This window comes from Giraffa tippelskirchi, chromosome 6 (assembly GCF_054371585.1).
Source record: "Giraffa tippelskirchi isolate mGirTip1 chromosome 6, T2T-mGirTip1v1.2.pri, whole genome shotgun sequence".
NCBI classification, from domain to species: Eukaryota; Metazoa; Chordata; class Mammalia; order Artiodactyla; family Giraffidae; genus Giraffa; species Giraffa tippelskirchi.
In genome coordinates this window covers 140,781,298-140,798,597 of record NC_137280.1, presented here as the reverse complement: position 1 = coordinate 140,798,597, position 17,300 = coordinate 140,781,298, and the positions used below count along the sequence as shown (strand labels likewise).

Genomic DNA, 17,300 nt, shown 5'->3' with positions numbered 1-17,300 from the left:
GTATTTTTTAAATTGATAAAACTAATTAATTTTCCTCCTTGTTGAGCAGATGGGAATGGCACTGTGACACAGTCTCCAGATGCTGTTTGGTGTAACAGTCAAGCTGTAAGCGTATTCCTTCCTACTTTACTAGCCAGATTCACTTGTATGCCTCCCTGGAAGCAAGTTACATTTAGAGATCATTATTGTAAGACTAGACAAGTCCCCAGATTTGTTCTTTCTAATTCAAAATATAAAGAAAGAAAAGCATTTGGCTCTTAAATAGAGATTCTTTAATTAATTTAAAATTTCAGAGAAATGAACGAGATTATTAAAAATACCTGAGAAGTGATATTTCACTCTATACACACACACACACACACACACACACACACACACACACACACACACACACACACTACAGATTTTCTCCTGTTCAAGAACTTTTCTCCTAGGAAAAAAGAGTGAATTAATTTCAAGACAGTGAGTTAACATTACATACCAAAAAAGACTTTAGTCATTGTTAGAGAAATAACATGCCTTGAATTGAGGTAGTGGAATGGGGACCATCACAACCAAAAATATTATGTCAGTGAAAGTGTGCTTGCTTAAACATGGGCCTCCTAATATCTTTTTCAAATCCAATTGTCCTCTTTAGAGAAATTTTGAGGACACTGATGAGTCTTGCTATATATAATCATCCGTATATGATGACTTATTAAGGTCCTAAGGTCTTCAACAACTTTGTGATTCTGTAGGATGTTCTCACACTTTTCTTACAGTTAGCTTGAGAAAAACCTAAGGAACTATAGTCTCATGATGTTCATCAAAGGCTCATCTTTGTGTGAAGTAAGGAGAATTTATCAATGAGATCTTTACTTTTGGCTCCCTTGAGTAAAACAACTTTCCTTTTACTATGTGCAAATAACTCTCAGAAGCAACAAAAATGAAGGGATTCAGGAATGAAAGTAATCCTGTGGTGAGAATCTGCAGCATGGCCATTGTAAGAGAAAATCAAGCTCAGGAAAAGTGGGGTTATTTAGTGTGAGGTCAGATGTCCTTATGTTACATACCTTAGTGATAATGAGAATACCACCACATAGGAATGATATGAAAGATTTTAACCATTCTCATAATATTGGCACTGATTGATCAGATGAATATGGACAGAATTTGTTTATGCCTGTTAAATAGCAGGACTGCCACTATATAAATAACTATTCTGTTGCTGTACAGACTTAAACTGGATTTTAAGTGTTGTCTGAATGATGAGCTTGTTCTTGACCTCACTTACAAGTAGAAGCAATATAGGAGCAAATTTTTAATAGGCAGTAGCAAAATTGTGGACTTTTTGTGTCTTGACTCCATAGATGTCAAGGTGTCTCCCAGGTGTCCTGAAGCCAAGCAGCATGTATTTTGACCCAGTAGGATCACCTTCCTGAACTCTCTCTAAAGGAGAGAATTGAACAAATATGTGAAGATATATAAGAAAAGATGTTCATGGCTGCTGTTTATAATCATGAAAATGTTAAAAGCAACCTAAATATTCAAAAATAAGGGATTAATTACTTCGTCAATTAAGCATGCCCACTTATTGCCATTAACAATGTTGTCACTACAGTGAGTTTACTGACATGAGAAGACAGTGTTGATTGTTAAATGGAAACAACTAACTTTTAAAACAGTGTATGTATTATAATATATATTGAATATAGTCACTGTTTCTGTTAAGAAAAATATTAGAAGAATAAAATTCTATAAGAGTATGTAATGAAAAATTGTAATAGTAGCCCTTTTTGGATGTTGGGATTAAGATTGATTTTTGCTTTCCTTTCTTTAGGAAAGGACATTGTAAAATGTCCTTTTAAATTGTAAATTTTACAACTGCACATTGTAAAATGAAGTTTTACAAAGTTTTTAAACTTTTAATTGGAGGATAATTGCTTTACAATATTGTGTTAGTTTCTGTCTAGAGCCTATTATACAGAATGAAGTAAGTCAGAAAGAGAAAAACAAATTTCGTATATTAATGCATACATATGGAATCTAGAAAGACTGTAATTTTGAACCTATTTGCAGGGCAGCAATGGAGATGTAGACATAGAAAACAGACTTGTGGACACAGCTGGGGAAGGAGAGGGAGGGATAAATTGAATGAGTAACATTGAAATAGATACATGACTATATGTGAAATAGATAGCCAGTGGGAATTTGCTGTATGAACCGGAAGGTGTTTTTTTTTTAATCTGCAGTTTTTCTGTAACCTTTTTTAAAGATGTTTCTGTATTTTTTTAAGCAGTTCCAAAAACTGCTTCCTGTAACCCTGTGTCCCATCTAACCACTTTAACCTGACCAAGTGAGGTGACAACACAGCTTTTCCCTCCCAAGACACTGGCCTTTTCCCATTTAAGCAAGGACAGCTCAGAGGCTAAGTTACTTGTCACCCTCCTATGTATTCCTCATAGTGTTTATTAGGAAGTACCTAAAGTACCTTTCCCAGGAACCATATTTAATCTGCATTTGATAGACAGAGAGACAGAGATTCGGAGAGGCTAAATAACTTGTCTAGGGTCACACAGCAACTAAGTAAAAGAGCTGGGATTCTGACTCCAGAGTTTAATCTCTTATACAGAAGGGGACAGGAGACAGTCTTTTCGTCTGCTCTTCCACTTCTGTTCTATTAAAATACCTACCTCGTGGGACATCTTTAGGATTAGAGTTAAGCTACGTAAAGGAGCCAAGCATGTTGCTAAGTCACTTCAGTCGTGTCCGACTCTGTGCGACCCCATAGACGGCAGCCACCAGGCTCCGCCGTCCCTAGGATTCTCCAGGCAAGAATAATGGAGTGGGTTGCCATTTCCTTCTCCAGTGCATGAAAGGGAAAAGTGAAAGTGAAGTCGCTCAGTCGTGTCCGACTCTTAGCGACCCCGTGGACTGTAGCCTACCAGGCTCCTCCGTCCACGGGATTTTCCAGGCAAGAGTACTGGAGTGGGGTGCCATTGCCTTCTCCAAGGAGCCAAGCATACTGCCTGACATATTTTGGGTTTATTCCAGGAGGTGTTGATCCCTTATGAACTGCACTAGGAGATTCAAATAAAACTGTATGTTTTTCCAGTTGTTCAGCATTTTAATTGTTAAGCAGAGCCATGTATCTGGGCAGCCACTTTCAAATCCATTTATGAAGACATAGATAGAAACTTGAATTCTACTTAAAAGAATCAGTATTTTAATCAAGGGCCAAATTCAATAATTGAACATATTCAGGTAACATCAGATAAAACTACCACATCACCTTATATAGAAAGAAAAATTGTTGTTGTCTTTTCTAATGAGGATTATAGAAATATCATTAAAATTTTAAAATATGTGTATTTACATATAATAAAGCCACATTCATTTGAAGCATACAGTTTGAATTTTGACAGATATATACACCTTTGTGAATATCATCACAAGCAAGATAAAAAACGTTTCTACCATCCCAAAATATGTTTTGGATTTTATATTGTCTTAGAATTTTCACCATATGGTTTTAACTTCAGATCCTTTGGTCTCACACCTCATGATCCAGAACTAACCAAGTGCCAATAAAGATAAATGTGTCGAGTACTTTATTTTCAGAAATGTTTTCTACCCTTAATTCTAACAGATTTTTTTTTTTTTAATCTTCTGATGTTTCCTTAGCCTGTGACGCTGGCCCATGATCCATGGGTAAGCACCAACGACGGAGTCTACATTGGAATCTCTGTTACTATCTTGGTATTATTGCTCACGGTTTTGGTACTCATGATTAGAAAAAGTAAGTCATTTAAGGATTGTGCCTGCGGGAGTATTTTTGAGTCAAATGCCTGTAACCCTACATTCCACATGATTTTAATTTCACATAACTATCTTGATTTTTCCCTTGTTGTTTTTAAATGTTATTTTATCTTAAAATTATTGTCTCATAAAGAGAAACACGATATTTAATTCTGCATGTGCTATGCTTAGTCACTCAGTCATGTCTGACTCTTTGTGACCCCATGGACTGCAGCCCACCAGGCTCATCTGTCTATGGGGATTCTCCAGGCAAGAATACTGGAGTGGGTTGCCATGCCCTTCTCCAGGGGATCTTCCCAACCCAGGGATTGAAACTTAATTCTCCATAGCAGAAATTAAATATGGAAAATTAGCATTGGTTGGGTAGAGTTGGGATTTGGAAGTCAACAAGCCCCTGTAGTATATAAAATCTGTTTACTCCTCCTTTTCCTGTTCTATAAGAACCAATTTTTGTCTGTATAGGGGGTGAAGTTGTTGAGGATTTTACAATACCCACTTAACATGAGAAGCGCATGAGATATTGGGAGGGTACATGATTTCAGGGCCAGGAGGAGAACAAAGGGTTTCACAAGACAGTCATCCAGGGCCTCCTGATCTCCTTCCACCAGTTGTGTGTGTGTGTGTGTGTTTATAAAACCTGTAATCTATGGGAGAAACACAATCTCTCATTTTTTTTTTTACAGTGAAATACAATTACATTAAAGTAAGCTAGGGCATGTGGGTGAATACTTTAAACCATTAATAAACATGAGATACTTTACCCTAAGGAGCTTACTTAGTCCCTAGATTCAAAACAAGTTTGTTGGAGTTATCAGGGAAGGATCCAGATTGATTTTTTTATTCTTCTTCTTTTAAAATATTCATTCTTCCTAGTTAATTTTTTAGGCTTTGAGATATGTATGTAGTTTGTTCATATTAAAGTAACAACTGTAATAATATACTTGTTAGGAAAAATCTCATGAACTCTTTGGTGTGTGTGTTTGATTTTCTCTTCATTTCTTCCCAAATTTAGGATATTGTTGCCTGGGTAACCGGTTGGAGCTACTACGGTAAGTTTGAGAGGATTTATGTCAATGCGTTTTGATGGTTGTACTCTAGGAAAAATAAGGAAAATTTCTGTATCTCACTCCTATTTTCATTCTGAGCTCTCTATTTTATACTCTGGAATTCTGAAATATTTAGTATAGAGAGCATCTCCATTGCTATTCAACCTTCCAGTGATATTTATAGCATCTCCATTGTTGTTTGTTGTTCAGTTGCTCAGTTGTGTCCAACTCTTTGCAACCCCTGGACTGCAGCATGCTAGGCTTTCCTGTCCTTCACTGTCTGGAGCTTGGTCAAAGTCATGTCCATTAAGTCAGTGATGTCATTCAACCATCTTGTCCTCTGTTGTTCCCTTCTCCTCCTGCCCTCAATCTTTCCCAGCATCAGGGTCTTTTCAAATGAGCCAGTTCTTTGCATCAGGTGGCCAAAGTATTGGAGCTTCAGCTTCAGCATCAGTCCTTCCAATGAATATTCAGGGCTTATTTCCTTTAGGATTGACTTGTTTGATCTCATTGCAGTCCAAGGGACTCTCAAAAGTCTTCTCCAACAGAATAGTTCAAAAGCATCAATTCTTCGGTACTCAGCCTTCTTTATGGTCCAACTCTTACATCTGTACATGACTACTGGAAAAACCATAGCTTTGACTAGATGGACCTTTGTTGGCAAAGTAATGTCTCTGCTTTTCAATTCATTGTCTAGGTTGGTCATAGCTTTTCTTCCAAGAAGCAAGCATCTTTTAATTTCATGGCTGTAGTCACCATCTGCAGTGATTTTGGAGCCCAAGAAAATAAAGTCTGTCACTGTTTCCATTGTTTCCCCATCTATTTGCTGTGAAGTGATGGGTCCAGATGTCATTACCTTAGTTTCCTGAATGTTGAATTTTAAGCCAACTTTTTTACTCTCCTCTTTCACCCATCAAGAGGCTCTTTAGTTTCTCTTCATTTTCTGCCATAAGGGTAGTGTCATCTGCATGTCTGAGGTTATTGATGTTTCTCCCAGCAATCTTGATTCCATCTTGTGCTTCATCCAGCTTGGCATTTCTCATGATGTATTCTGCATATAAGTTAAATAAGCAGGGTGACAATATACAGCCTTGATGTACTACTTTCCCAATTTTAAACCAGTCCATTGCATGTCTGGTTCTAACTGTTGCTTCTTGACCTGCATACAGGTTTCTCAGGAGGCAGGTAAGTTGGCCTGTTATTCCCATCTCTTTCAGAATTTTCCACAGTTTGTTGTGATCCACACTGTCAAAGGCTTTAGCATAGTCAATTAAGTAGAAGTAGATGTTTTTCTGGAACTCTCTTGCTTTTTTGATGATCCAGTGGATGTTGGCAATTTGATCTCTGGTTCCTCTGCCTTTTCTAAATACAGCTTGTACATCTGGATGTTCTCAGTTCATGTCCTGTTGAAGCCTAGCTTGGAAGATTTTGATCATGACCTCGCTAGCATGTGAAATGAATGCAATTGTGTGGTAGTTTGAACATTCTTTGGCATTGACTTTCTTTGGGATTGGAATAAAAATTGACCTTTTCTAGTCCTATGGCCACTGCTGAGTTTTCCAAATTTGCTGGCATATTCAGTGCAGCACTTTCACAGCATCATCTTTTAGGATTTGAAATAGCTCAGCTGGAATCCCATCACCTCCACTAGCTTTGTTTGTAGTGATACTTCCTAAGGCCCACTTGACTTTACAATCCAGGATGTCTGGCTCTAGGTGAGTGATCACACCATTGTGGTTATCTGGGTGATTAAGATCTTTTTTGTGTAGTTCTTCTGTGTATTCTTGCCACCTCTTCTTAATATTTTCTGCTTCTGTTAGGTCCATACCACTTCTGTCCTTTACATCCATAGTTCTTCAGGCCCTCTGTCTATCAGATCTAATCCCTTGAATCTATTTCTCACTTCCACTGTATAATCATAATGGATTTGATTTAGGTCAAACCTGAATGGCCTAGTGTTTTTCCCTACTTTCCTCAACTTAAGCCTGAATTTTGCAATAAAGATGGACATCATCAGATGGTCAATATTGAAATCAGACTGATTATATTCTTTGCAGCCAAAGATGGAGAAGCTCTATACAGTTAGCAAAAACAAGACCAGGAACTGACTGTGGCTCAGATCATGAACTCCTTATTGCAAAATTTATCATCTCGGTATTTCCCTGGAATTGTGCCAGAACTTCTATAGAAATACTACCTGAAACCTGATGTCTTAAAGCAAGAGAACTAAATTGTAAATTTTTTTTATGGCCATTTGAATGGGTTGTTTTTTTGTTGTTGTTATTTGATTTCAGTCACACTTTGTGTATTGCCTATTTATTGAATGCCGACTATATTCCAAAGAGATGAACAAAAAAGACAGGAAAGATAAAAATGAATAAGCAGGATACTTATAGAACTTTCAGAGAAATACCATGGGGAATTTATGCATCTCTGTAGTCATTGGGAAATGGAAGTACCCAGTATTGCCTGAACATAAACAACTGTGCTCTTCACACTTGACAAGTGGTCTACGTTTCTCTTACTCATTGTTATTCTTTCTGCAGTGTGATTCCATTGAAAAACTCTCACATTGGAACTTTGCAAAATGCAGATATGAAGCGTGTCCCAGCAGAAGACAGTGTCTACGCTACTGATGACAGAGTTTAAGTCATGGACTAAGATCCAGTGGTCTTCTAATGTGTTACATACTTTATTGTAGAAGACAGGGACCAGATATTACCATGTCGGAATCCTTTTCAAGCAGCAGGACAATTTTTTCGGTCAGTTTCCAATGGCATTCCGACAAGTCAGGGACATTGGGTAGAGTGAGTCTAGCTTTCTTGTGTACGGACAACCTCTGTCACATCATCCTAATTTTTTATACTAAAACTGGTTCAATCGTTCTGGTCATTGGAGTACTGGTGTACTCAGTTGTGGCGGACTCTTTGTGACCCCATGGACTGTAGCCTACCAGGCTCCTCTGTCCATTGGAGAGCTCTCTCCAAAACATGAAATTGTACCCTTTAGAATGGTACACCCTCTTTAGACCCTATGAATCCTGTTATCCATCAAAATTTCTCACTGGAGAGATAGAAAAAAATACCCTCTACCTCAGTTACCAAAGCTGTGGAGAAGAGTTGACTACAACTTAAAATCAGCAAATCCAATTGGGACTGAAGGACTTAAATTGGAAGCATTTCATGATTGTCATTATTTTAAATCAAGTGACCTCAAGTTTTATATTCCTTAGGACCTCAAGTGTTTCGAATCATGAGAGTGTACTTGTTTTTATTTACCTAATAGGAAAATAGATGTGAGTGTGATTTTGCCATTATAGGTTGATCTAGTTTCTCTGGGTTCTCAAAATATAAGGCATTAAGTGCTTCCCCTGGGACCCGGATGGTATTTTAAAAGTTTAAAGAAGCTGGGATAGTGAGTGAACCATGGAGATTCCAGAGGAAGAAAATCAATTGCCTGAGATTTTTCGTGTTTCTGCTACATCAGTGCCACAGTTCTAGGCACTTATATAGACAACTGGCAGGCTCTCACATGCAATTTTTAGGATGAGGCAGGGTGGAAATAAATGCAAGGAAAAGAGAGAGGGAGGGAATAGCAAAAACAGACTTTCTGTCTTAGAAAAGTGAGTTTGCAAATATAATAGTCTTGTCTGAGAATGTTACCGATTTCAACGGAAAGGCTAAATTGTCCTCAAACCAATTTGATTTTTAAATTTCTTTTGGAAGGATAATGGGTCTTTTCTATATTTAATCAATTCCTGTGTTATATATTTTTCACATCTTTATTGAATTTTTTCTTTTTTCCAGAAGAATTGGACAAAGACTAAAAGTAAGGATATCTTTAGTTACTTTGAAGCATTTCTACAAGAACAGTTAAGAAGACTGGAAAATAATTTCATTTTGAGTAAACCCTGACATAACTCATCTTGAGTTATTTATGGGTTGTTCAGAGCTACTCATACCAAAGTGGTCTATGAGGGCTGGATGGTTATTTTTGAAGGAAATGCTTTTCACACTTCTGTGAAGTTGGAAATTGATAGGACTTCTGAATAAAGGTTATATGGGCAAAGAAGACTGCTAAACATTGTATCCTAGTTTCCACAAATGGGACCAGACTGATCTGGTTTAAAAAATTATGTTCCAACAGCATTTTTTTTTTTAATGTCGAGACAAAAATGCCTAAACATAGAGATTTCAAATTAATGCCCCAATTTGTAACTTGTCAGGAGATCCCTAACAACATTGGGCAACATCCCTATGCAACCAGGACCCCATTAGAGGGCACCATATCCCTCAGCCCTTTGCCTTGCCTGCAGTCTCATGTTTGTTACCTGCTTTGTGTCTTGTGGGGCTTTGAATTTGTGATTTGAGGTCTCTTCTCCATATCCTTCCTGGAGTTTTGTGATGGCACTTTACAGGTTCTGGGAATCTGCTTAACTTTAATCCAGCATTTCCAAAATGTTGGAAACCCCTGAGCACAGTGACAACTGGCATACCCAGTAGCATTCTGTGAAACAAGACCTGGGGCAGGGGAGAAAACAGGAGGTACTCAGAATTAGAGACAGGCCCTGAGCTCTAATCCTAACTCTTACCACTAATGTTGGATGACATTAGGATAAATCATTCTTTATGCCTAAATTTTTAAATATATTTTAAAATAATGTGTATTTGATTTACAATGCTGTGAAAAAAAATTTATGCATATTAGAATTATTTCCACACATTCATTTGTGTATAGTGGTAATTGCAGTGACATGTTACTATGAGAAATAGAAAAAAATGAAAACACTACAAAAATGCAGAAGTTTTTTTTTGTGTGTCTAAGCATGATTGTATATGGAGTTGTATTAGCAGGAGATCTAGCATCAGTGTTCAGTAATAATTTCTGTGGTATTACATTCATAAGTCTCTTGGTATATGATCCCTCATTATTTTTATGAACAATGTTTGTGTTTTGGAAAAGCTGATAATGGGTAATTTGGCTATCATTTTATACTGTAGAAAAATTTGTCAATAACTAAGGGGCAGAATAGGTTAGAGGGAAGGAAGGGAAAGTATTTAGTTAATATTAAATTCTTTTCTGTAGATGTATCAATCTTATAGAATATATTCATCTTTGTTTTTGCTCTCTTGAGACCATTGAGATTCCATTTTCTATAATCAGTCTTGGGACAGGCTCTTTGGTGTGGCATGTGGTCTCCAGAGTGAACAGGCTTAGTTGCCTTGCAGCATGTGGGAACTTAGTTCCCTAACCAGGGATTGAACTTGCATGCCCTGACCAATCAAATTAGGATCTCAGCAGACAGAGAGAGGCCTCTGGGTGAGGCCCAGATAGTGTTAATCTTTTCAGTCTAACTGAAAAGTTAGGTGACTTCAGGTGATTTCAATGTATAGCTGAGATTGAGAACCACAGACCTAAAGATTTAGAGAGGGAAGATGACTACATATTTTCTTGCTGTGTGTGACAAATTCTCTAGAAAAGCATGAAAGATACAAACTAAAGCAGGAACGTTATCAACACTGGTCCAGGGCAGGTGAGCCAAGTAGGGAAAGAGCAGGACGCCAGGTGACTGCAGATCTGTTCATCTGTCTTCCTTGGCAACCACATGATGCTCATGCAGCCCTGGGAACAAGAAGTCTGGATGCTGCCATGCTTTTGTAAGGCTTCTCAGGAATCTGGCTCATAGCTGTCTCCTTTGACTGTCCCTGGGCCTCCAAAGAACTGAATATTTTCTTCCACCAGTTGTAAAAACAAGTAAAGAAGAAAGTCCCCTTTGGCCTGTGAGGCAGTGCTCTAAGGTAATCTGTGTTTTGTGCTGTTGACTGCTGAGATGGGGTGTGCTCTGTCTGGCAGTTTCTGCTCCTCCTGGAGCCTATACTTGGGTGATGAATGATTCACATATTTCTCAATAAGATTTATTTTTTAGAGCAGTTTTAGAGTCACAGCATATAGAGCAGAAAGTACAGGTCATTCTCATGGATCTGCCCACCTTCCTCTCCCCAAAATACACAGTTTTCCCCCACCATCCACATCTCTCCCAAGGCTTGAACATTTGGTACAATTGATGAATCAACATTGACATATCATTATCAACTGAAGTCAGTAGTTTACATCAGGTTTCACACTTTGAGAGGTGCATTCACAGGTTTTGTCAAATGTATAATTACATGTATCCACCATAACAGTATCATGCCATAAAAATCCTCTATGTTCCACCTATTCATTCCTTCCTCCACCCAAACCTCTGAAAACCACTGACCTTTTAATTGTCTCCATAGTTTTACCTTTTCTAAGATTTCATGTAGTTAAAATTATATGGAAATTATATGTAATTTTATGGTACATATGTTTTTCAGATTGAGTTCTCTCACCAATATTTATTTAAGGTTCCTTTGTCTCTTTTGAGGGTTCATAGCTCATTTCATTTTATTGTTGAGCAATATTTCATAGTTTAAATATAACATGGTTTGTTCACTGATGACTAAAGGACATTTTGGTGGCTTCCAGTTTTGGCAACTATGAATAAAGCTGTTATAAAAATTCCTGTGCAGGGAAAGGAGCTTGATTGATGGATTGTATGGTAAGAGTTTGTTTAGTTTTGTAAGAAATTACTAAACTCTCCTCCATATTAGATAAATGGCAAAATAATTGCATTTTTGTTTCCATCAGCAATGAATGAGATTCCTGTCACTTCATGACCTTGCCAACAATTGATGTTAGATTATAACCATTCTAGTAGGTATGTAGTGGTGTCTCATTATTTTAGTTAGCATTCTCCAATAACATATGAAGGATTTCCTTGGTGAATCAGATGGTAAAGAATCTGCCTGCAATGCAGGAGACCCTGCTTCCATCCCCGGGTTGGGAAGAACCCCTGGATAAGGGAATGGCAGCCCATTTTAGTATTCCTGCCTGGAGAAGTCCATGGACAGAGGATCCTGGTGGACTACAATCCACTGGGTTGCAAAGACTCAGACCCAACTGAGCGACAGACTCCTGAGTTGTTCAGTTGCTAAGTTATGTCCAACTCTTTGTGACCCCATGAACTGTAGACATGAGTTTGCTTAAACTCCTGTCCATTGAGTCCATGACATTATCCAACCATCTCATCCTTTGTCACACCCTCTCCTCTGTCTTCAATCTTTCCCAGTGTCAGGGTCTTTTTCAATGAGTCAGCTCTTCATATCAGGTGGCCAAAGAATTGGAGCTTCAGCTTTAGCATCAGTCCTTCCAATAAATATTCAGGGTTGATTTCCTTTAAGATTGACTGGTTTGGTCTTGCTGTCCAAGGGACTCTCAAGAGTCTCCTCCAGCACCACAGTTCGAAAACATCAGTTATTTGGCACTCAGTCGTCTTTATGGTCCAACTCTCACATCTGCACATGACTACTCGTAGACATGCAGAGATGCTGAGACTGGAGTCTTATTTCTCTCATCTCATACTTCCCAGGTGGGGCAGTGGTAAAGAATCCACCTGCCAATGCAGGAGATGCAGGAGACTTGGGTTCAGTTCCCTGGAGGAGAAAATGGCAACCCCCTCCAGTATTCTCTTGCCTGGAAAATTCCACAGACAGAGGAGCCTGGTGGGCTACAGTCCATGGGGTTGCAAAGAGTTGGACATCACAGAACACACATGCAATAACATATGATGTTGAACATGTTTTCATATATTTATTTGCTCTATATCTTTGATGAGATGTCTATTCAAGTCTTTTGACCATTTTTTAATCAGGTTGTTCATTTTCTCATTGTTGAATTTTAAGAGTTCTTCATATATTTAACAGGTATGTTTTTTGCAAGTATTTTCTCCCAATCTGTGGCTTGTCTTCTCATCTTATTGACAGTGTCTTTCACAGAATAGAAGCCTTTAATTTTAATGAAGTCCAACTTGCCATTTTTTTTTCCATGGGTCATGTCTTTGGTGTTGTACTTAAAAAAGTCATTGCCATATACAAAGTCATCTAGGTTTTCTCCTACATTATAATCCAAGAGTTTTATAGCTTGATGTTTTACATTTGACAGTATGATCCATTTTGAGTTAATTTTGGTGGAGGGTGTAAGGTCTGCATCTAGATTCATCTTTTTGATGTATTTATCCAGTTATTCCAGCACCATTTATTAAAAACAAAAACAAAAACAAATATTTCTCCATTGAATTGCCTTTGCTCCTTTGTCAAAGATAATTTGAATTTATTTTTGTTGTTCTCTTTCTTGGTTCTCTATTCTGTTCCCTTGATATAATTTTCTATTCTCTGGCCAGTAGCATACTGTCTTGATTCCTGTAGCTTTATGATAAATCTTGAAGTTGAAGAATATCAATCTTCTGACTTGTTCTTCAATATTGTATTGACTATTCTGGGTATTTTGCATTTCCATATACCCTTTGGAATCAGTTTGTTATTATCTGAAAATAACTTCCTGGGATTTTTAGTGAAATTTCATTGTGTCTGAAATAAAGTTAAGAGGAACTGACATTTTAACAATATTGAGCTTCCTGATCCTTAAACATGAAATAGCTTTCCATTTATTTATTAATAATTCTTTGATTTCTTTCATCAGAATATTTTCAATTTCCTTATATTGATTTTTTACATATTTTGTTAGTTTTATGCCAAGTAACTTTTGTGTGTGCTTTTTAATGTTGATTGATTTTTAATGTTGAATCAGCCTTGCACCCTTGAAATGAATCCCCTTTTGGTCATAGTATATAATTCCTTTTATATGTTACTGAATTTTATTTTCTAATATTTTATTAAGGGCTTGTGTATCTATATTCTTGAGTGTGATTTTCTTTTTGTGCTGTCTTTATCTGGTTTTGGTATCAGAGTAATACTGACTCCATGAAATGAATTTGGGTTGTTGCCTCTTTCACTTTTTGAAAGTTTATATAAAATTGATGTTAATTCTTCTCTAAGAGGTAGAATTCTCCAAAGAAATCATCTGTGCCTGGAGAACTTTTGGAGGCTTTTTAAAGTGATGAATTCAATTTCCATAATAGTTGTAGAGTTATTCAAATTATCAATTCCAAATTGAGTGAGTTGTGGTAGTGTGTGAGTTTTTGAGGAATTGGTCCATTTCATCAAGTCCAATATCAACTTTATCTGTGTAGACTTATTCTTAGTATTTTCTTATTATCATTTTGGTGCCTGCAGGGCCTGTAGTGATATCCCCAGTTTCATTTATGCTGTTGGTAGCTTGTGCCTCTTCTGTTATATTTTTGGTCAGTCCTGCTACAGGTTTGTCAATTTTATTGATCTTTCAAAAAATCAACACTTCATTTCCTTGATTTCCTGTGTTATTTTTCTGTTTTAAATTTTATTGATTTTAGCTCTTACCTTTGTTATTTTCTCTTTCTTGGCTTGAGTATCTTTTCCCTTGGGTTTCTTTTACTCATCTTTTTCTGGCCTCCTGAAATTTGAACTTAGATTACTAATTTTATATTTTTCCCTCTTTTCTAATGTATACATAAAATTGCATAAATTTCCCTCTGCATGTTGTTTTAGCCCTGTCTCACAAACTCTGACCTAGTTTTTATTCAACTCAACATATTTTTTAATTTCTTTGAGAATTCTTTGATCCATGGCTTATTTAGAAATGTGTTGTTTAGGTTCTAAGTGTTTGAAGATTTTCCTGTTATCTTTTTATTATTAATTTCTGGTTTGATTCCATTGTGAACAGAGAAAATACTCTTTATGATTTCAATTCTTTTAGGTCTGCTGACGTTTTTTGTAGCTTAGGATATTGTCTGTCTTGATGTGTTTTGTGGCAACTTGATGAGAATATATTCTGCTATTTATGGGTTTTATAAATGTTGTTTATATCCTGTTGGCTGAAAGTGTTGTTGAATTCCTGTATATCCTTGATGATTTTATGGCTTGTTATTCTTTTTCAGTTATTGAGTGGGGATGTTGAAGTCACCAACTATAATTGTGAAGTCTTCTGTTTCTTTTCGTTCGGTCAGTTTTTGCTTCACATATTTTACAGCACTTGTCTGATGCAAATGCATTTTGAATTGCTATGTCTTGCTGAGCTGGCCCTTCTATTTTTATACAAGGTCCTTTTATTATATCTGGTAATAATCTTTCTTCTGAAGACTACTTTATGTCACTGTAATGTAGCCACTCATGTTGTCTTTGATTACTGTTCAGATTGGTGTTTGTTTGGTATCTGTATTAGTCTGCTAGGGCTGCTATCACAAAATACCACAGATGAAAAGGCATCCCCAGAAACAGAATGTTGTAGAAAGGGTAAACCTTGGTTTTCTGCAGGTTCCCCAGCAACTCCAGGCCACCTTCTTCAAAGATGGAGTGCTTAGCTGGCTTTAGGAGCCCAGAAACCTGGGAAAAGAGGCAAAGGATAAGTTAGAAACAACATGTAAGTGTTATAGTTTAACAAGTAGGGATGTTAGCTGCTACTTTTCAACTCAGAGATTCAGGGGGTCCTCAGCACATGGATGTCCATCCTCCATCCCCTGACTGAGACACACTGGGCAGTCACCCTCGGCTCAGTTCAGATTGTGTCATGTGGGCACCCTCCCCCATGTCCATGGTAAGGGGCACCCAAGACTAGCCTCTTTTCACAGGAGGACCTGACTTCTGGCACCTTGCCTTTTGTTGTTTTGGCTGTTTCTCCTTGTGTGTCCACCCGACCTGTCCCACATCTGATTTCCAAAGGACTTCCTCTTCCCAGACACCTCACCATATCTCATTGGCTCTTTATTGTTTTTTAGTCGCTAAGTTGTGTCCGACTCTTTTGTAACCCTGTGAACTCTAGCATGCCAGGCTCCCCTGTCCATGGGATTACCTAGGCAAAAATACTGGAGTGGGTTTCCATTTCCTTCTCCAGGGGATCTTCCTGACCCAGGGATCGAAAACACGTCTCCTGCATTGGCATGCGGATTCTTTACCACTGAGCCACCTATTTATTCACAACCACTGTGTGAGGTGGGGTGGGGTGGGGTGCTGACCAGGTGTCTAAGACTCTAACTAGACAGTAGAGTCTGGCTCTACCAGGCATGTATTTTCAGGCAAGTTAATAACAATTCTTGGACTCAGTTCCTACAAACTCGTTAGAAACACAAAATGTGGACTTGAAAGTTTTCAAGATATTTAATATGGCTGTTTTGCTAGTTTTCGGATGGCAGGATTTGAAGGCTGAAGCTGAGGAAGTTTCTTCCTCCTCTTTTTTCTCTTCTCTATTTTCCAACTAAGAATTTACCAAAGAACAGTATTAGAGTAATTTAGAGGGTGTATGTTTTCCCTGAACTGTTATGTAAAGTTTAACACAGCCAAAAGAAATCAAAGGAGCATATAGCATATTTTTTTGTCTTTGCTTACCCCCACTGTCCCATTTATCAAAGGGAAGTTGTCATTAGCTGAATGCATTCCAAGTTTGCTTAGTTTTACTTTGTTTAGTTTTAAAAGAAATACCCTGAAGGAAAATTCCTTACATTTCTATAGAACTTTATATTTTATAATATATTTCACATACTTTATTGGATAGTATTTTTTTTAAGTTTTGTTGTGTGCTTTATTGAGGTACAATTTATATACAATAAGATTCACTCATTTTAAGTGTATATAATATTGGCAAATGTGTACGATTATGTAAACACCATCATATTCAAGATGCCAACAATTACAGCACTCGTGAATTCCCCTACACCTCTGTGCAATTTCCATGCCTTCTCTTTACTTCCAGCTTTGACTGATCCACTACTGATCTAGTGATTTACTGTCTGTCATGTGGTTTTGCTCTTTTTTTGCTCTAGATTTTTCACCCAGTATAATATTTTTGAGATTTGTGTTGCATATATTGTTAGTTTGTCTTTTTTTTTTTTTTTTTTTTTACTGCAGATTGACATTTTAGAATGTATGAACATTCCAGTGTTTGGATACTAAGAATAATGCTATGGGCATTTAGGTATGAGTCTGTATATGGACAGAGTGGGAAATGGCACCCCACTCCAGTACTCTTGCCTGGAAAATCCCATGGACAGAGGAGCCTGCTAGGCTGCAGTCCACGGGGTTGCTAAAAGTCGGACATGACTGAGCGACTTCACTCTCATTTTTCACTTTCATGCATTGGAGAAGGAAATGGCAACCCACTCCAGTGTTCTTGCCCGGAGAATCCCAAGGACGGGGGACCTTGGTGGGCTGTAGTCAATGGAGTCACAGAGAGTCAGACATGACTGAAGCAACTTAGCAGCAGCAGCAGGGCAATATGAATGACTCACTGTCCTTGTCCTTAAATAGGCACTAGCTAATACACTAGACAACAGAAGTTATATTGTGAGTTATATTTTTAACACTTGCAGTCCCTCTTTCCTTGCACTTATTGTGTAAAAGGTAATGCTTCTTTCCAGGTTTGTGGTTAAGATTATATACTAAGAACACAGTACCTGGCACATAGCTGTAACTGACTGTTACTTCCTTTCCATTTGCCTAACAATTACAG

At 37.5% G+C, this 17,300-nt stretch overlaps 1 protein-coding gene across 1 annotated transcript in view; it reads left to right on the top strand.

Moving 5' to 3' along the window:
• LOC145510103 (uncharacterized) overlaps positions 1–8,925 on the top strand; it is a 54,626-nt gene extending 45,701 nt beyond the window's left edge. The window contains exons 10-13 of the mRNA XM_081500442.1: positions 50–105; positions 3,664–3,778; positions 4,811–4,847; positions 7,391–8,925. Coding sequence (XP_081356568.1) covers positions 50–105; positions 3,664–3,778; positions 4,811–4,847; positions 7,391–7,493 — 311 coding nt within the window. The 3' untranslated portion in view covers positions 7,494–8,925. The remainder of the gene's footprint in view (positions 1–49; positions 106–3,663; positions 3,779–4,810; positions 4,848–7,390) is intronic.
• The last annotated feature ends 8,375 nt before the right edge of the window (positions 8,926–17,300 follow it).